The following is an 18324-nucleotide window of genomic DNA, read 5'->3' as shown; positions in this document are numbered from 1 at the left end:
TAAATGTCTCTAATGGCTCTCTCTCTCTCTCCTTCCGAGTAAAATCCACATTCCCTTCCATGGTCTAGAAGACCCTATGCAGTCTGAACCTCCTCTCTCACTGAACTCATCTACCATTCTCTCCATAGTCCACTGCTCCCCAGTGTTCTTAAGTGGTTGCTTTGCTGTTTGTCAAAGAGGCCAAGCCTGCTCCCACCTCAGGACCTTTGAATTACTTTCCCTTTCACGGGAGCATTCTTCCAATTCATAGATTCCTGATCAACTTCCTTCTCTTCTCTGTTCAAATATCGTATTATTTCAGACTTCTTCCAAAGTCTTTCAAAATAAAGTAGTTTTCTTCACACAATCACATAGTCTTATCTCACTTAATATAGTTAGTACATATGTTTTCTCCATAGTCTTGAAAACATTTGTGTGATACACTTTATATTTATTTTTCATTTTTTTTTGTCCTCCCATATTAGAATGTAAATTATATGAAGGCAGGAACTTGTTCTCTTTACATAGAGAAACCTAGTATTCAGTACCTAGAATAACATCTGGAAAAGTAGAAATTCTTCAGTAAACATTTGTTGAATATGAAAGAATAAACAAATGTTTTTTTAATTTCCATAAGCATTTTTAGTGTTCTGAGTATACAATTTATGATTTTATATTCTCCTGCTAGTAAAGTTATATTCACTTACATTTTGCCAGTACTTAGAGGACTCAGTTACTTTCATATGCTGCATTTATCTATTTTGACAACCAGATCTTGCTGGTACACATGATGTGTGATCTTACCAAGACCAGAACCAAAGATATAACTATGTGAAAATCAGTTAACTCTGACTACTAGGAGAATTTTTTTCTCCTGTGATTGAAAGTACACTTAAGATTATGGTGGCATGTAAGATAGCAATAATACATAAAAACATTAATAACATTTTCATAAAATTTTGATAATTCTTCTTTTTAAATTAAGACTTTTTTAAAATATTAATATATTACATTGCTAATTACACTATTTTATTGCAGAAGTATTTTTCTATAACCCACCTCTATGGCACAAACCAAAATGGCAAAAACAAAACACAGGCCATTGTAGTAGTAATTTGCTAATACTTGTAAATAATTGGTATTAAACATTATTAAAACATCAATTAAATCTGTGTATTTGGGCACTGGTAGTATCTTTAATGCTGTTGTTATTGGCTTGATGGTAAGTGACACTTTTTTAAATACCAGGTTACTCTTAATATTTAATAGTTTAATTAAGGTACTTATATTTGGTTAGACTTCAAAATATTATTTTCCATATGCTTTTAATTTGGACCTTGCAAATAATTAGTTTATTTTTATGGATTTTTGTCCATTTTGTTTTATCACTTTTGTCCAAAGACAAGGCTCCTGAAATTATAGGACTTGGGAATGCTGGATTCTGTAATATTCGAAAATATAATTGTATGACAGTGAGAGTGTTTGGTCAAGGCTTCAAAGAATTACCTTCAACTAAATGTGAAGTTACTAAACTGCAGGTATGTTAATTATAGTGTTGAAAAACAATTAAGTTTATGAGTTATTCAGATTAATTTTTTCTTGGATTAATTTGGTCTATCAGTTAACAACATAATCCCAAAGGATGTCAAATCCACAGAGAGCTCAATAAGAATATGGTTACATTGCTTAACCTTAAAGTTTCTTTCCTATTCATTAACCATATTAAAATATTTTCTATAATTTTTATTACAGTATTGGCTCACTATTCCAGTCATAATAAGAAATTAAAGTAATATTAAGCTTGATATGTAAGCTTCTGCATTTATTAAAATGTAAAACCACAACAAATAGAGATCATTTTTGCCCAAGACAAATCTGTATGACTTAGGGGATGTAGAGATATGAACAATTCCCTTTTACCAAACAAAAAGTGAAGATTAATTGCACTCATCCTTTATATTTCCCTTACTATGGATTTCAAAATAAAAATAGTGTTTTTCTTTCTTGGGGCTACAAACGACAGACGTAATGACTCAGTTTGAACATTGGTATATCAAGCTATATCTTATTTTGATGATTATTTATCATCAATCATTGGTCTTCCTTTTCTTTATTCAAGTGGATTTTTATTTTAAGGAAAGCCCTTTGAAAATACTGGGGTAAGCTGAAAACTTAAAACAGAAAATCACATTTTAGCATTCTTTATACTTTTTCTCTAAGTTGCTAAAGCTAAATGTGATCCTGGGATTGAGAATTTAAGGAGGAAATAACTTTTGTGTCTGTCTTTTTCAAAGAATTATACAAGAAAAATATTCTTATTTCAGGATTTTTTGAGTAGAGCTTTTCTAAATGAGCCATGAAATATTTTAATCCCAATGAAAAAATAAGACACACAATGGAAAATGGAATGTATGCATAATTTTATTCACTTCAGTATTCCTCAAGAGACTAGACATTATACTGTTTGTGGCAGAATAAATCAAATGACATCACAGTACAATTAAGTTATTTGCCAAAAAGTTTTATAGGTCTGTATTCTCTTGGAAAGTACATTTTGTACTTACTTTCAGATGTATTATTTGCTGTGATATTATTCTCATACGACTTTTTTCTAAATATCTGACAAATAAAGAGCACACTATGAAATTCTCTAACACACTATACAGAACTAGAGAAAGAAAATATATATGTTCACTAGCCAGCGCCAAACTTACTTATATTTTTGCACCCTGTTCAGGATGTTTATTTCATTTGTAATACCATTCAGTTTATTTTTGAGTATTTGTATTCTGCTTTAAATTTCCTCCACAGTTTACTTGATTTTAGTTATTTATTTATTTGGAAAGTAAGCAAAAAAATCATGGTTCTGGGAGTTGGTGCCGTACGGAAGATTCACACAGAAAAAATATCACTGTCTTTTCATCTATACTGCTCTGTCCATTACCCTTTCTTTCCATTCCATTCCCATCTATCCCTGGAGGTATCCACTCTCATTATTTTCTGGTTTGTCCTTACTGCATTTCTTTTGCACAAAGGAACAGATGAATCCCTCCTTTTATTACATGAAAGGTAGCATATTATGGCTGCTCTTTTCTACTTTTGCAATAGTAATTTTACACGTTTTTATCTGGAGATCCAAGCACCCAATCCTTTCTTTCACTTTCTGCCTCTACGAAAAGCAGCCAGAACTTTACAGAATCCAGTTTTTAAATACTTGTAAGATTAAATTCAAATAGCTTTCCTAGAAATGAATGGTCCTTTGTGATCCAGCTCCTGTCTATTTTTGTAACCTTGAACCGCCTGCATACACTATACTAAAATCTCATGCTGTCTCATGCATCCCTCCCTTTTCACTTGCTCCTCCCTCCAGCCTCACTGAAGTGTAGTCTCTCCAATTCTGCTCCAGGTGTCCAAACGGCAGTCTCCTCTTCTACTTTCAGGGAGAAAAGCCTCCCTTGACCGTGATAGACACAATGGATGCTTTCTCTCTCACTGAACTTAACTTGAATCTTGGTTATAGCAGTATTAAAATTGTTTTGTCTGTCCTTTCCTCTGTGATCTTTCTTCATCAGGAAATTCTCAGCACATGTAGGTACTCTCAAAATATTGATGAATGGAAAATAAATATAACTCCATTTATTCCTTATTTGGGGTTGGCTTCTCCAAACAGGAGGGGAAATGATTTCTGGACTTGGCTGGAACCTTGTTTCAATACACAAAACGCTGTCTCCATCTAAGTGTCCTTATCATGACTACTCTGAAACACTGTTGTCAGTCCCCCTCCGCTAGAGAGAAACCACTGATCTGTTTGGCCAGACTGTACATTACCCCCTCAAACATGGAGATTTGTACTGTGGCCTACTCCTTCAATCCTCAGATCTTAAGATACTTCCCACTAGCCACAGATGAGCATGTTCTTACCTTCCTTTCCTTCTCCTGCAGACTCACAATACTGAAGCATCAACATGGTCCTTGACCATTTCTGAGCAATTGAAAACATTATACAGTTATAAACTTAAAAGAAAAATCTAAGTCAAAATATTGGCAATAAAATATATCCTTTTAGCTTTCTATGTAGTTACCAGTACCTAGAAAATTCTTCTGGCTTTTCCTCTTTAGATCATTTTAATACTAAATACATTTTAATACTAAATGTATTTAGTACATTTAGTAATTTAATACATTTAATACCAATACATTTTAATACTAAAAAATTATACTTTAAGTGTAGATTAAATATGATATGCCACTGAGTTATTAAATAGAGTAAACCAGTTAGAATTTAGTTTCAAGTTATATAGATTCATTTGAATTACCTTAATCAAAAATAGGATTTATTATTAAGGTAGTGTGTTTTTCACAAAATCAGGGTAAGAATGTAATTGCTGAATTCTCAGGAACAACTTGAATTTGGGACTTGAACACCACGAAGACTCAGTATATCTGAATTTGTGTGTGTGTGTGTGTGTGTGTGTGTGTGTGTGTGTGTGTGTGTATGTGTGTGTGTGTATGTATCTGTCTGTCTCAGTTCTGCTTTTCTCTGTGGGCTTTATTTTTCCCTTTTACTATATACTAGCCTCCTACACATAGTGAAAAATACAGCCACCCACATCTCCATTACTTTTTATCTTGCACGTGAAGCTACCAGAAGCATACTGGCCCAGTATCCCCTCTGGTATAAAGTTGAAACATTCTAAATAATCAAAGCATTGACTCAGCTTAGATACACCCCCAGAGCAATCAAGCATAGCCAGGAAGATGGGTCATGTAAAAACATGAGAAGGTCCTGGGAACCATATGGATGGAGGACCGACAGAGCAATTTCAAGTAAAAGTAGAAGTTTAAGAGCTTTTGCAGAAGAAATGAGTTTCTGGGCAGAAAATCAAACCACTGTGTGTCAGCTACATAGTCAAATGTGTTTCCTCTTGCTACAAAACTCATTACTTGGCGATTCATTATACATGACCAATATTGATAACTTCTTTGATTTACACCTATAAGAAATGCATGAGGCATTAGAACCAGTTTACGTCTAATTAAGGTATATATGGTTTATATTATTCTGGATAAAATTCACTATTGATGTCAGTTTTATTACTTCATTCATTATATATTCCATTATACCAGCCATGCATTTTTTAAGATTTATATTTTGATTATATGTAGTTTATTAGCAAGGAATTTCCATAATTAAACAGAAGTTAATTGCTTTCTTATTATGCCTTTAGTATAATAGCAGTAATTGGGTCCTTGGAAAAGCTGTCTACACGCATATTGTTTTTCAAAATAGCAGAACTATTGATTGTCAGCTGCCCCCTGATGTTCAGCAGTCTGATACCTTAGATCTGATGGGTGAGAAGCCAATTGCGAAGTGGCAGTTAAAGGTAAAAAAGAAAAGACAGTCTCATATTTATTAATAAAGTAAATATTTATGTATTAAAATTTCATAATGAATTTATGAAGCCACATTTAGAACAAATTATCTTATTATAAAACTGCATCTTACAGGTATCTAATGATGGTTACAGGTTCAGTAATCCCAAAATAATGATCATCTATGATGGGGCTTGTCAACTTTGTGGTCTCTATGAAAAAGACTCATGTACTATAAAGGTAAGCAGTTTTTCACTTATTTTCACATTTACATGGTAAGTATTTTCATTTCCCATGCTATTGGCATATTAAAGGCATATTAGTTGTTTTCACCTTCATATCAGAAATACTAATAGAGAAAAGCCTTCCTCAAGTTTATATGAGGTTAACTGAAATTGTTACTCTGCCAGTAACTCTTGGTGAAATGGCAAGGAGATTTCTACCTCTAATGTTTTCAAGTGGCTGGTTATTTATTTCTTAAAAAAAAATTAAAAGGGGAGGTTCAGATTGAATTTTAACTCCTACTACATTCCTTTTAAAAAGTAATAAAGATTTTCCAGTTAGATGTCTCTCTGCTCGTGCCTAATCTTCTTTGTGGCAAATGACATGCATTTTGATGGAGCTTGTAAAATGTGTAAGGCTACCACTTTTATAGGGAGTGTGTGTGTGTGTGTGTGTGTGTGTGTGTGTGTGGCAAATAAATTCATTGAGCCATGCAATTATCTACTTACGAGATTACAGAACACCCCAGCCTGAGCTGAATCCTCACAGCCACACCCTCTTAATCTATGTGCAGTCTGTTGGGTTTATCACAATATCTTTCTCATATGCCAGTTGCTGATTTAATACATACCATGGAAGTAATATTACTTGGCTATTCAAAATTGAGAAGCATATCAAATAATATTTATGTAGATAAAAATGAAAAGTATCATTATTTTGAATTTTAAATCTTTTTTTTTTCCCTTGAGATTAGCAATTAGATCATGTCAGTAAAAAGTTTCTGGGGTTTTTAAATTACTTTTTTAATTTTTTTAATGTTTTATTTAGTTTTTGAGAGAGAGAGAGAGAGAGACAGACAGACAGACAGAGCACAAGCAGGGGAGGGACAGAAAGAGATGGAGACACAGAATCTGAAGCAGGCTCCAGGATCTGAGCTGCTAGCACAAAGCCCAATGCGGGATTCGAACTCAAACCACAAGATGACCTGAGCTGAATTCAGATGCTCAACAGACTGAGCCACCCAAGTGCCCCAGAAGTTTCTGTTTTTACAAAGTTGTTTGATTTTTATTTTCCCCTAAATATTCTGTTTCCACATGTTTTACAGTAAGTACTTTTAAAATTTTGTAATTCAAAATTGTTTTACATTGTTGCGAATGTTCTGTTCTTATTTTTGTGCAGTATTCCAAGTGACATCAAAGGAGATTACATTAAATGGGCAAAGCTTATATATGCTGAACAAAATTTGGTCTTCTTCCCAGGTTGAAAATTATTGCTACATTTAAAATTATTTTTTTGCAGATCAGCCTCTCTTTCCACTATTTTCTATAAGGATATCCATTGTCAAGTGTGGATCATTATGCCAAGGTTCTGGTTCAGTTTTGCTCTGTTCAGAGGACATAGTGGGATCCTAGAGGAAGGGAAAATAGCTATAAACATATGTGTTTCTGTAAGATGAGCAAGGGGAAAAATTGTTTCATTTCTTTATAAATAGAGCACTTCAGCCTGACTTAGCAGTAAGAAAGACCAGAAGAAAAGACAGATTGTCTTCCATGTTATTTATAAGCTAAAATTCTACACAGAGATACAGCTATATGTATTTTCTTATTCCTTCCCTATTGATCAGTTCCACGGGCAATTAAACAAAAAGGAAATGATTTGTTTTCTAACATACATTTATGATTAGGACACATGAAAAAATGTTTCCTAAGCAAAACAGACTTATGCTTACCCTGGATTGATCAACATATATGATGCTATCTTTCTATGTACATTTTTTCCTAAACACTAACTCTAACGGTATCCTAATTGCTTTCCTCTTTTTAAAACTTCCATTAGGAAAATGTTTGCATTATCGATGGGCTCTGCTACATTGAAGGAGATAAAAATCCTACCAGCCCTTGTTTGATTTGTAGACCAAAAATTTCAAAATTTACTTGGTCATTTTTAGAAAGTAAGTTATTCTTTATTAATACAAATATTTCCTCTACAAGATAATTTTTAAGTGATTTTTAAGACACGAGTTACATAAATGTGTTTAAGATGAACACTGTGCTTTATTTAGCATCTTTCCTAACTGCATGATTTACTTTGCTTGAACGTAATACAAGATGACATGTTATTTTATGTAATTTCCGTGATTATACTATAATAGGGTATGGGATTTTCCTTTCGGTATTTGATCCTGAAAGCAAATGTGAATTATTAATGGAAGAAATCAGAATGATTAATTCAGCTACACACAGTTTGTACAAGTCATACAGCTACCAGCAGAATGGCCACTATGTAAACACATAAAACGTCCATCACTGAAGGTTGGTGGGTTTAGTGGAAAGAAGACATTACTTTGAGGCCAAAAGCAAAGCTCTATATCCTGCTCTTAGCCTTCTTTTCTGTTTTGTGACAAGGCATTTCGCTATTTAAATTCCAAAGGCTATGCATTCATCACCTGTTAAATGAGATTATCTGGATTCAATAATCTATTAAGTGCCTTCCAGCCCTACCATTCTGGGACCTCATGAGTATAATAGTGGGTACAGATAATGTCTGGATACTTTGTTCCACCCCCAAAAACACCCCAAATCATAGTTATGTGTCGTATAACGTCTTCACTTTCTTTTTTTTTTTTTTTCAATATATGAAGTTTATTGTCAAATTGGTTTCCATAAAACACCCAGTGCTCATCCCAAAAGGTGCCCTCCTCAATACCCATCACCCACCCTCCCCTACCTCCCACCCCCCATCAACCCTCAGTTTGTTCTCAGTTTTTAAGAGTCTCTTATGCTTTGGCTCTCTCCCACTTTAACCTCTTTTTTTTTTTCCTTCCCCTCCCCCATGGGTTCCTGTTAAGTTTCTCAGGATCCACATAAGAGTGAAAACATATGGTATCTGTCTTTCTCTGTATGGCTTATTTCACTTAGCATGACACTCTCCAGTTCCATCCATGTTGCTACAAAGGGTCATATTTCATTCTTTCTCATTGCCACATAGTACTCCATTGTGTATATAAACCACAATTTCTTTATCCATTCATCAGTTGATGGACATTTAGGCTCTTTCCATAATTTGGCTATTGTTGAGAGTGCCGCTATAAACATTGGGGTACAAGTGCCCCTATGCATCAGCACTCCTGTATCCCTTGGGTAAATTCCTAGCAGTGCTAGTGCTGGGTCATAGGGTAGGTCTATTTTTAATTTTTTGAGGAACCTCCACACTGTTTTCCAGAGTGGCTGCACCAGTTTGCATTCCCACCAACAGTGCAAGAGGTTCCCATTTCTCCACATCCTCTCCAGCATCTATAGTCTCCTGATTTGTTCATTTTGGCCACTCTGACTGGTGTGAGGTGATATCTGAGTGTGGTTTTGATTTGTATTCCCCTGATGAGGAGCAATGTTGAGCATCTTTTCATGTGCCTGTTGGCCATCCGGATATCTTCTTTAGAGAAGTGTCTAATCATGTTTTCTGCCCATTTCTTCACTGGGTTATTTGTTTTTCGGGTGTGGAGTTTGGTGAGCTCTCTATAGATTTTGGATACTAGCCCTTTGTCCCATATGTCATTTGCAAATATCTTTTCCCATTCCGTTGGTTGCCTTTTAGTTTTGTTGGTTGTTTCCTTTGCTGTACAGAAGCTTTTTATCTTCATAAGGTCCCAGTAGTTCATTTTTGCTTTTAATTCCCTTGCCTTTGGGGATGTGTCAAGTAAGAAATTGCTACAGCTGAGGTCAGGGAGGTCTTTTCCTGCTTTCTCCTCTAGGGTTTTGATGGTTTCCTGTCTCACATTCAGGTCCTTTATCCATTTTGAGTTTATTTTTATGAATGGTGTGAGAAAGTGGTCTAGTTTCAATCTTCTGCATGTTGCTGTCCAATTCTCCCAGCACCATTTGTTAAAGAGACTGTCTTTTTTCCATTGGATATTCTTTCCTGCTTTGTCAAAGATGAGTTGGCCATACTTTTGTGGGTCTAGTTGTGGGGTTTCTATTCTATTCCATTGGTCTATGTGTCTGTTTTTGTGCCAATACCATGCTGTCTTAGTGATTACAGCTTTGTAGTAGAGGCTAAAGTCTGGGATTGTGATGCCTCCTGCTTTGGTCTTCTTCAAAATTACTTTGGCTGTTCGGGGACTCTTGTGGTTCCATATGAATTTTAGGATTGCTTGTTCTAGTTTCGAGAAGAATGCTGGTGCGATTTTGATTGGGATTGCATTGAATGTGTAGATAGCTTTGGGTAGTATTGACATTTTGACAATATTCATTCTTCCAATCCATGAGCACGGAATGTTTTTCCATTTCTTTATATCTTCTTCAATTTCCTTCATAAGCTTTCTATAGTTTTCAGCATACAGATCTTGTACATCTTTGGTTAGGTTTATTCCTAGGTATTTTATGCTTCTTGGTGCAATTGTGAATGGGATCAGTTTCTTTATTTGTCTTTCTGTTGCTTCATTGCTAGTGTATAAGAATGCAACTGATTTCTGCACATTGATTTTGTATCCTGCAACTTTGCTAAATTCATGTATCAGTTCTAGCAGACTTCTGGTGGAGTCTATCGGATTTTCCATGTATAATATCATGTCATCTGCAAAAAGTGAAAGCTTAACTTCATCTTGCCAATTTTGATGCCTTTGATTTCCTTTTGTTGTCTGATTGGTGATGCTAGAACTTCCAACACTATGTTAAACAACAGCATTGAGAGTGGACATCCCTGTCGTGTTCCTGATCTCAGGGAAAAAGCTCTCAGTTTTTCCCCATTGAGGATGATGTGAACTGTGGGCTTTTCATAAATGGCTTTTATGATGTTTAAGTATGTTCCTTCTATCCCGACTTTCTCTAGGGTTTTTATTAAGAAAGGTTGCTGAATTTTGTCAAAGGCCTTTTCTGCATCGATTGACAGGATCATATGGTTCTTATCTTTTCTTTTATTAATGTGCTGTATCACATTGATTGATTTGCGAATGTTGAACCAGCCCTGCATCCCAGGAATGAATCCCACTTGATCATGGTGAATAATTCTTTTTATATGCTGTTGAATTCTATTTGCTAGTATCTTAGTGAGAATTTTTGCATCCATATTCATCAGGGATATTGGCCTGTAGTTCTCTTTTTTTACTGGGTCTCTGATTTAGGAATCAAAGTAATACTGGCTTCAAAGAATGAGTCTGGAAGTTTTCCTTCCCTTTCTATTTTTTGGGACAGCTTGAGAAGTAGGTATTATCTCTGCTTTAAACATCTGGTATAACTCCTCTGGGAAGCCATCTGGTCCTGGACTCTTATTTGTTGGGAGATTTTTGATGACTGATTCAATTTCTTCGCTGGTTATGGGTCTGTTCAAGCTTTCTATTTCCTCCTGATTGAGTTTTGGAAGCGTGTGGGTGTTTAGGAATTTGTCCCTTTCTTCCAGATTGTCCAGTTTGTTGGCATATAATTTTTCATGGTATTTCCTGATAATTGCTTGTATCTCTGAGGGATTGGTTATAATAATTCCATTTTCATTCATGATTTTATCTGTTTGGGTCATCTCCCTTTTCTTTTTGAGAAGCCTGGCTAGAGGTTTATCAATTTTGTTTATTTTTTCAAAAAACCAACTCTTGGTTTCTTTGATCTGCTCTACAGTTTTTTTAGATTCTATATTGTTTATGTCTGCTCTGATCTTTATTATTTCTCTTCTTCTGCTGGATTTAGGCTGTCTTTGCTGTTCTGCTTCTATTTCCTTTAGGTGTGCTGTTAGATTTTGTATTTGGGATTTTTCTTATTTTTTGAGATAGGCCTGGATTGCAATGTATTTTCCTCTCAGGACTGCCTTCGCTGCGTCCCAAAGTGTTTGGATTGTTGTATTTTCATTTTCGTTTGTTTCCATATATTTTTTAATTTCTCCTCTAATTGCCTGGTTGGCCCATTCATTCTTTAGTAGGGTGTTCTTCAACCTCCATGCTTTTGGAGGTCTTCCAGACGTTTTCCTGTGGTTGATTTCAAGCTTCATAGCATTGTGGTCTGAAAGTATGCATGGTATGATCTCAATTCTTTTATACTTATGAAGGGCTGTTTTGTGACCCAGTATGTGATCCATCTTGGAGAATGTTCCATGTGCACTCGAGAAGAAAGTATATTCTGTGGCTTTGGGATGCAGAGTTCTAAATAGGTTTGTCAAGTCCATCTGATCCAATGTATCATTCAGGGCCCTTGTTTCTTTATTGACCATGTGTCTAGATGATCTATTTATTTCTGTAAGTGGAGTGTTAAAGTCCCCTGCAATGACCACATTCTTATCAATAAGGTTGCTTATGTTTGTAATTGTTTTATATATTTGGGGGCTCTTGTATTCGGCATGTAGACATTTATAATTGTTAGCTCTTCCTGATGGATAGACCCTGTAATTATTTATAATGCCCTTCTTCATCTCTTGTTACAGCCTTTAATTTAAAGTCTAGTTTGTCTGATATAAGTATGGCTACTCCAGCTTTCTTTTGACTTCCAGTGGCATGATAAATAGTTCTCCATCCCCTCACTCTCAATCTGAAGGTGTCCTCAGGTCTCAAATGAGTCTCTTGTAGACAGAAAATAGATGGGTCTTGTTTTTTTATCCATTCTGATAGCCTATGTCTTTTGGTTGGTGCATTTAGTCCATTTACATTCAGTGTTATTATAGAAAGATACGGGTTTAGAGGCATTGTGATGTCCGTAGGTTTCATGCTTGTAGCGATATCTCTGGTACTTTTTCTCACAGGATCCCCGCTAGGATCTCTTGTAGGGCTGGTTTAGTGGTGACGAATTCCTTCAGTTTTTGTTTCTTTGGGAAGACCTTTATCTCTCCTTCTATTCTAAATGACAGACTTGTTGGATAAAGGATTCTCGGCTGCATATTTTTTTTCTGTTCATCACATTGAAGATCTCCTGCCATTCCTTTCTGGCCTGTAATGTCTTCACTTTCTTAACTACAGCTATACATAATTCCATATAATTGTTTCTTCATTCTCTTTCCTCATCCCAAAGACCAAGCAGGCATTATAAAATACAAGATATAATTACTCCCTCCTCCTATCCCCATGTAATTTTAGCTAAGGAATCCTAGAACCTTGTATTTATACAGTGCTTTGTAACATCACTATATATATTATTGTGTATACAAATTTCATTACTGTATTAGACCATTTTTCAGATAATTTATGGTTCAGGTGCAAGACTCATGGGGTGTTATGGGAAGACAGTACAAATTTGGTGAAGAATTAAGTGCAAAAGATAAGGGAAACACAATATAACTTCTGAATTGGTGTGTATGTTTTTAATGGCTTGAGTATGACTGACTCATAATAGATTTACGATGTTCAAGGATTTAAGGAGGCTGGAAAAATCATCTATCCCAATTTCTCATATTGAGGGGTGAGGAAATTAAAACCAGTAAATTGTATAAAGATATGTGATGGCAGAATGGGAGTCAGAACCACATTCTCTTGGCATCAGTGCTTTGTCGATGCAAGCAGAAAGTGTTTGTGCCCAGTGTGATGAAAAATCCTATACCTTCCATGTGTTAAGCCAAGGAAGGGGGACATTTTTTAATATGACAATATAAAAAAAGTGTTTTAAAGCATTACTTGAGTGCAAAGGGAGCTTTCTCTGTCCTCTGAAATAACCACCGTTCCATTATGTGAGCTTGGCAGTGGGAAATGCCTCTGAGGAGCAGAGGATGGCTGTGACTTATATGGCTTCCAGTTCCTACTGGAGAGGCAGGTACAGTGAGGAAAATAAGGTCGGGTGGGGCGGGGGCGTTAAATGAACAATCCAGTCATGGAGAGTGAAGGGGAAATAAAAGGAGGTGTTGAGGGGAAAGAAAAGCTGAAAAGGGCAGAGGATGAAGAAGAGAGAGTGAAAGAGCAAGCAATGAGTTGGTCAACACCAAGAAATAATTTCAGACAGAAAAGGAGATGCATCCAGTCTGGGAAATGCAGATATGTTTATGTATTTTATGCTGTGTTCAAAGTGCTGTTACACCCTTGTAGCAAAGTTTGAAGTCTTGCACCTGTCAGTTACTTTTACATTTTCTAAGAATGCAATTGAATTTATTCAGAATATGAAAAGAAAAGAAAAGAAAAGAGAAAAGAAAAGAAAAGAAAAGAAAAGAAAAGAAAAGAAAGAAAAAGAGCCAGCATAGGTAATGGAAGTTTTAGGGGAGTTTGAAATTCATCAAAATGTTTCAGTCTGAGGTCTTTGCATCATACTTTACTTTCCCTTTTCCTTTTTCTTTATACACAAGTACAAAATAACCTCTTTCTCTTTGACAGACAACCAACCCCCACTGATTCAAATGCCACAAGACAAATTAGAGACATTTTTCGGGGAGAACTTTGTGTTCCAGTTCACGGCTGTCGATCCTGAAGGCTCTGACATCCATTTTGCCTTGGACTCAGGTCCCGAGGGAGCAAATGTTTCTTCTACGGGACTTCTTATGTGGAAAGCAGAGTCCCAAACTCCACAGCAATTCACTCTACTTTTTACCGATGACTGCAATGCTGAAACGAGGCTCACGATTATGGTAATATTTATAATTACGTAAATGCCACTGAATTAATTAACAGTATCAGTAACTATTTGAAACTTAAAATAGAATTCTTCATGAAGAGGAACTAAATTATTCAACATTTTGTGGAAAATTAAACTGCCAAAATGCTATTTTTGTCAGAATTTAAAATCTTCGGTAGAGTCTCAAGTCCAGAGCACGGATCTATGTGACGAATTCCTAGACCATTTGCTCCTGTACTTAAGTTTACTTAAGTAAAGAATGCATTCATGTCCACCTGTCTGAAATATCTATGATAAACCTAAGATTGAGAATTATACCCTTTCCTTCAAGTGAAGTCATTTTTTTATTGGCTATTCTTTTGATATTATCAGTCACGAGCTATTAATACTGTTTTTGTGCCCTGTATTCACTTGAAATTTGGGACACACTCCCAGAGAAGTAATGGTATGAAGGGAAATTGTGTATTATGTCATGCTAACCAGATAATTCAAATGACTGTTTACTCTCTACAGTCTGGGATAAGTCATGTGACTAACTGCTTTGCACCTTAAGGATTTTTTTCCAGTTGTTCCACTTGCATCATAGAAATTGATTATCTTGTAACATTTTACGTTTTTTTTAATGTTTTATTTATTTTTGAGAGAGAGGGAGACAGAGTATGAGCAGGGGTGGGACAGAGAGAGAAGGAGACAGAATCCACGAAGCAGGCTCCAGGCTCTGAGCTGTCAGCACAGAGCCCGACACAGGGCCCAAACCCATGAACCACGAGATCATGACCTGAGCTGAAGTTGGACACTTAACGGACCGAGCCACCCAGGCACCTGTATCTTGTAACATTTTAAAAAATTATCCATAGCATTTATATTTTGACTATGCTCTTGAAAGTTGGCAAGGTTACCTTATTAAACTATATTTTAAAATACTCTTTTACATTAAATATATATATATATATATTTTTTTTTTCTTTTCAAAACTTGTGATCTGGTCCTACTTCCACCTAAATGTACATGCCTAACACAATTTCTAAGGCATAAACTGAAGATTATTTTACTGAAGAATAAAGCATTTACTTTTTGTTTCTTTTGGAGGTGACTGTGAAGTCTTGTGATTGCTTGAATGGTGGATCATGTGTGTCAGATATTAAATTTCCTCCAGGAAGTGGAGTACACCTGTGTGTCTGCTTGCCTGGCTTTCAGGGCAGTCTTTGTGAAGTGGACGTCACCGAGTGCCAATCAAACCCCTGTGGCCTTGGCAGATGTATTAGTGGTTTTCACAGTTATTCTTGCGTGTGTCCGCCTGAACTCAAAGGTAAGTTTTGGTTCTTCATGAACGAAATTAGTGTGTGAACAAATTAGAAAGGAAAGTTCCTTGGCTTTCCAAGTAATATACAGGTTATTCAAGCATGTGTATCGTCCTAAAGATTTTAATATATGTTTTAAAATCTAGTAAAAGTCATCACAAATACATTTGCTACTCATATCCTTCTATTATTGTACATTGCTTACATTTACTCTTACAATTTTGCCAATTTTTTATAATTTTCATGGCAGTATTCTATGTCTGTATTGTACTTTGCAGGTTCTTAAACATTTCTGTCTATATTTGCTAGGTAGAAATATATTTAAGTGTATTACTATGGAAATATAATATGGAAAAATCAAGAAATTTGCCATGAGAAATATAAACATTATCATTTAAGAAAACTTGATAATTCATTAACTTAAAAAGATCATGATACAATGTTAAAGCGAAATGAAAGGAAATATTAGCATGTTTGCTAACTTGTTAATTATCCTGAAAAATTTTATTCTAGAAACCTCAAATAAGTATATGAATGACTTATAATTTTCCAAGGCTTTTTAAGAGTCATACCAATATTTCCTCTAATTTAAACAGATATAAATGTTAAGTAAATATGCAGTTACTGAGCTTATATTTTACTTGAAGGCATCTACTTTAACATTATAATTGAACTAAGCAAGACATTTATTATTTTCTTCAGCATTTTAAAATAAAAATTTTATCAGTTGGGACTGTTGTGCTACAGACTTCATTTGAAACAATTCGTGTTGAGTGCTTCATGGATCTTACTGTAATGGGAGCAACACTTCATCTCAAAAAACTTTATTGAGGACATACTGACTTTCCTCACATGCTGTAAAATTTTCATGGGTTTTCACAGCTAATGCAGTCACCGCACTGAATAAGCTGTCCTTAAGCTAATTAAGCAATCATTCTACTAACTTTTTTAAAAAAAAATCATTGAGTTTTTTTTAACAAAGTGAGAATTGCTGCTATGATATGGTAATTTTTTGCCTCAGAGTACCAAGGGCCTTCTGTCATCTTTTTTATAAGGAAAATCTTATGCACTTGAAGGGTCTTATTTAATGTTAAATAGAATCTAATTAGTGACTTAAAAAAATTTTTTTAACGTTTTATTTTATGTTTGAGAGAGAGAGACAGAGTGTGAGAGGGGGGAGGAACAGAGAGAGAGGGAGACAAAGAATCCAGAGCAGGCTCTGTGCTCTGAGCTGTCAGCACAGAACCCGATGTAGGACTTGAACTCACAAACGGCAAGATCATGACCTAAGCCAAAGTTGGATGCTCAACTGACTGAGCCACCCAGGTGCCCCTCTAATTGGTGACTTTATACATGCATTCCTCTTAATGTATGACAGTTTTTCTGGAGTTTATGTAAAAGAAGTAATTATACTTTAAGTAAAGTAGAAGTAAAGTACTTAAGTAAAAGAAATAAAATAAGGAACACTTGATGGGATATACAGTGTTTTTCAAAATAAATTGAACTCTCAATCTGTATTTTGTTTAGGTAAAAATTGCCAGGAAGATGTTGATGAGTGTCAATCCAGACCTTGCTTTCCAGGAGCAGAGTGCTTCAATACCTTTGGCTCCTATCATTGCGGTTCATGTCCAAAAGGATTTTATGGTGATGGAAAGATATGTCATGGTAAAAGTCCCTATTTTCTGCCATGAAATATTTGTTGCTACATTTACTTAATCAAAATCACTCAGTTCTATTACCTCTTTTACTCATGTGTTCATTCAGTATGTATTCACTAAGTGTCATGCATTAAGCTGGATGCAGAGGATGCAAAAATAGGTAAAACATGTCCTCTGACCTAATAGGTTTGAGTGTAATACCAGTATGACATGTAATCACATAGTTTCATATTGTGTTCTGTGTCTTTCGTGAGAAGTGTCTGTAGAGAATAATAGGAATACTACACAGAGAATCGTGTCTACCTAGAGGGATAATGAAAAGTTTTAAAAAGCGAGTGTCATTACAGCTAAATCTGATGTATCCAATCAAGAGAAAGAAAGGCTTTCTAGGCAGAAGAAACATCATGAACAAAGGTGGAGAGATATGTAACATCACAGCACACTTGGCCACTATAAATAATTCAATGTGCTTAAAATATAGAGGGTAAGAGGAACTGCTATAAGAAATGAAGCTAGAGAACTAGCCAGTGGCCAGATCACTGAGAAACTATGAGAAATTTAATAAGATTTATATCGGAGAAGTCTACTCGAGCATAATGGTGGATGGACCACTTATGGGTAAGAAACTATGCAAGCCTGAAGGTGGGAAGAAAAGCTAAGAGAATATTACGAATAAATAGGAAAGATGTAGGGCACCTGGGTGGCTCAGTCAGTTGAGCATCTGACTCTTGAGTTTGCCTTGGATCACAATCCCAGAGTCCTGGGATCATGCCCCACATTGGGCTCTGCGCTGAGTGTGGAGACTGCTTGGGATTCTTAATCTCTGTCTATCTATCCGTCTCTCTCTCTCTCTCTCTCTCTCTCTCTCTCTCTCTCTCTTTCTCTTTCTCTCTCTCTCTGCTCCTCTTCCCCCCCACCAAAAGAAAAAAGAAAAAAAAATAGGAAAGATGGGAAGATACTATGACTTTGGGTGAGGAGGTCATGGTTGAAAGAAACACCAAAGAAGCAAGCTGATTGTCCACGGTCAATGATTGGGATTAGCATGGTGAGGTAAAGAGTTACTAAATTCCAAAAGCTCAGTTTACATGAATGAGTATGTAGAATTGGCATTCACTTTGCTATGCGCTGAATTGTGTGGCCTCAGAATTCATAGGTTGTGTTCCAAACCCCCACTGTGGCTGTATTTGAAGTAAGGAATTAATTGAGGTCATAATGAGGTCATAAGGGAGGATTAGGATCCGATAGCATTAGTATCCTCATAAGAGGAGACACCAGAGAGCTTAT

At 35.6% G+C, this 18324-nt stretch overlaps 1 protein-coding gene across 5 annotated transcripts in view; it reads left to right on the top strand.

Annotated features, from left to right (window-relative positions):
* The window catches only part of VWDE (von Willebrand factor D and EGF domains), a 78161-nt gene that overhangs the window by 37535 nt on the left and 22302 nt on the right, over positions 1-18324 (top strand). For all 5 annotated transcript variants that reach the window (XR_013553565.2, XM_078441858.2, XM_078441842.2 and 2 more), the window contains 7 exons: positions 1381-1517; positions 5208-5363; positions 5488-5592; positions 7411-7525; positions 13844-14094; positions 15171-15390; positions 16910-17047. Coding sequence is in view for 4 of the 5 variants with exons in the window: in XM_078441858.2 (XP_078297984.2) it covers positions 1381-1517; positions 5208-5363; positions 5488-5592; positions 7411-7525; positions 13844-14094; positions 15171-15390; positions 16910-17047 (1122 nt within the window). In the remaining variant the exon portion in view is untranslated. The remainder of the gene's footprint in view (positions 1-1380; positions 1518-5207; positions 5364-5487; positions 5593-7410; positions 7526-13843; positions 14095-15170; positions 15391-16909; positions 17048-18324) is intronic.

This window comes from Panthera onca, chromosome A2 (genome assembly GCF_046562875.1).
Source record: "Panthera onca isolate mPanOnc1 chromosome A2, mPanOnc1 haplotype 2, whole genome shotgun sequence".
Taxonomy (NCBI): domain Eukaryota; kingdom Metazoa; phylum Chordata; class Mammalia; order Carnivora; family Felidae; genus Panthera; species Panthera onca.
Note: the sequence above shows the minus strand (reverse complement) of the source record. Positions and strands in the feature narration are given on the sequence as shown.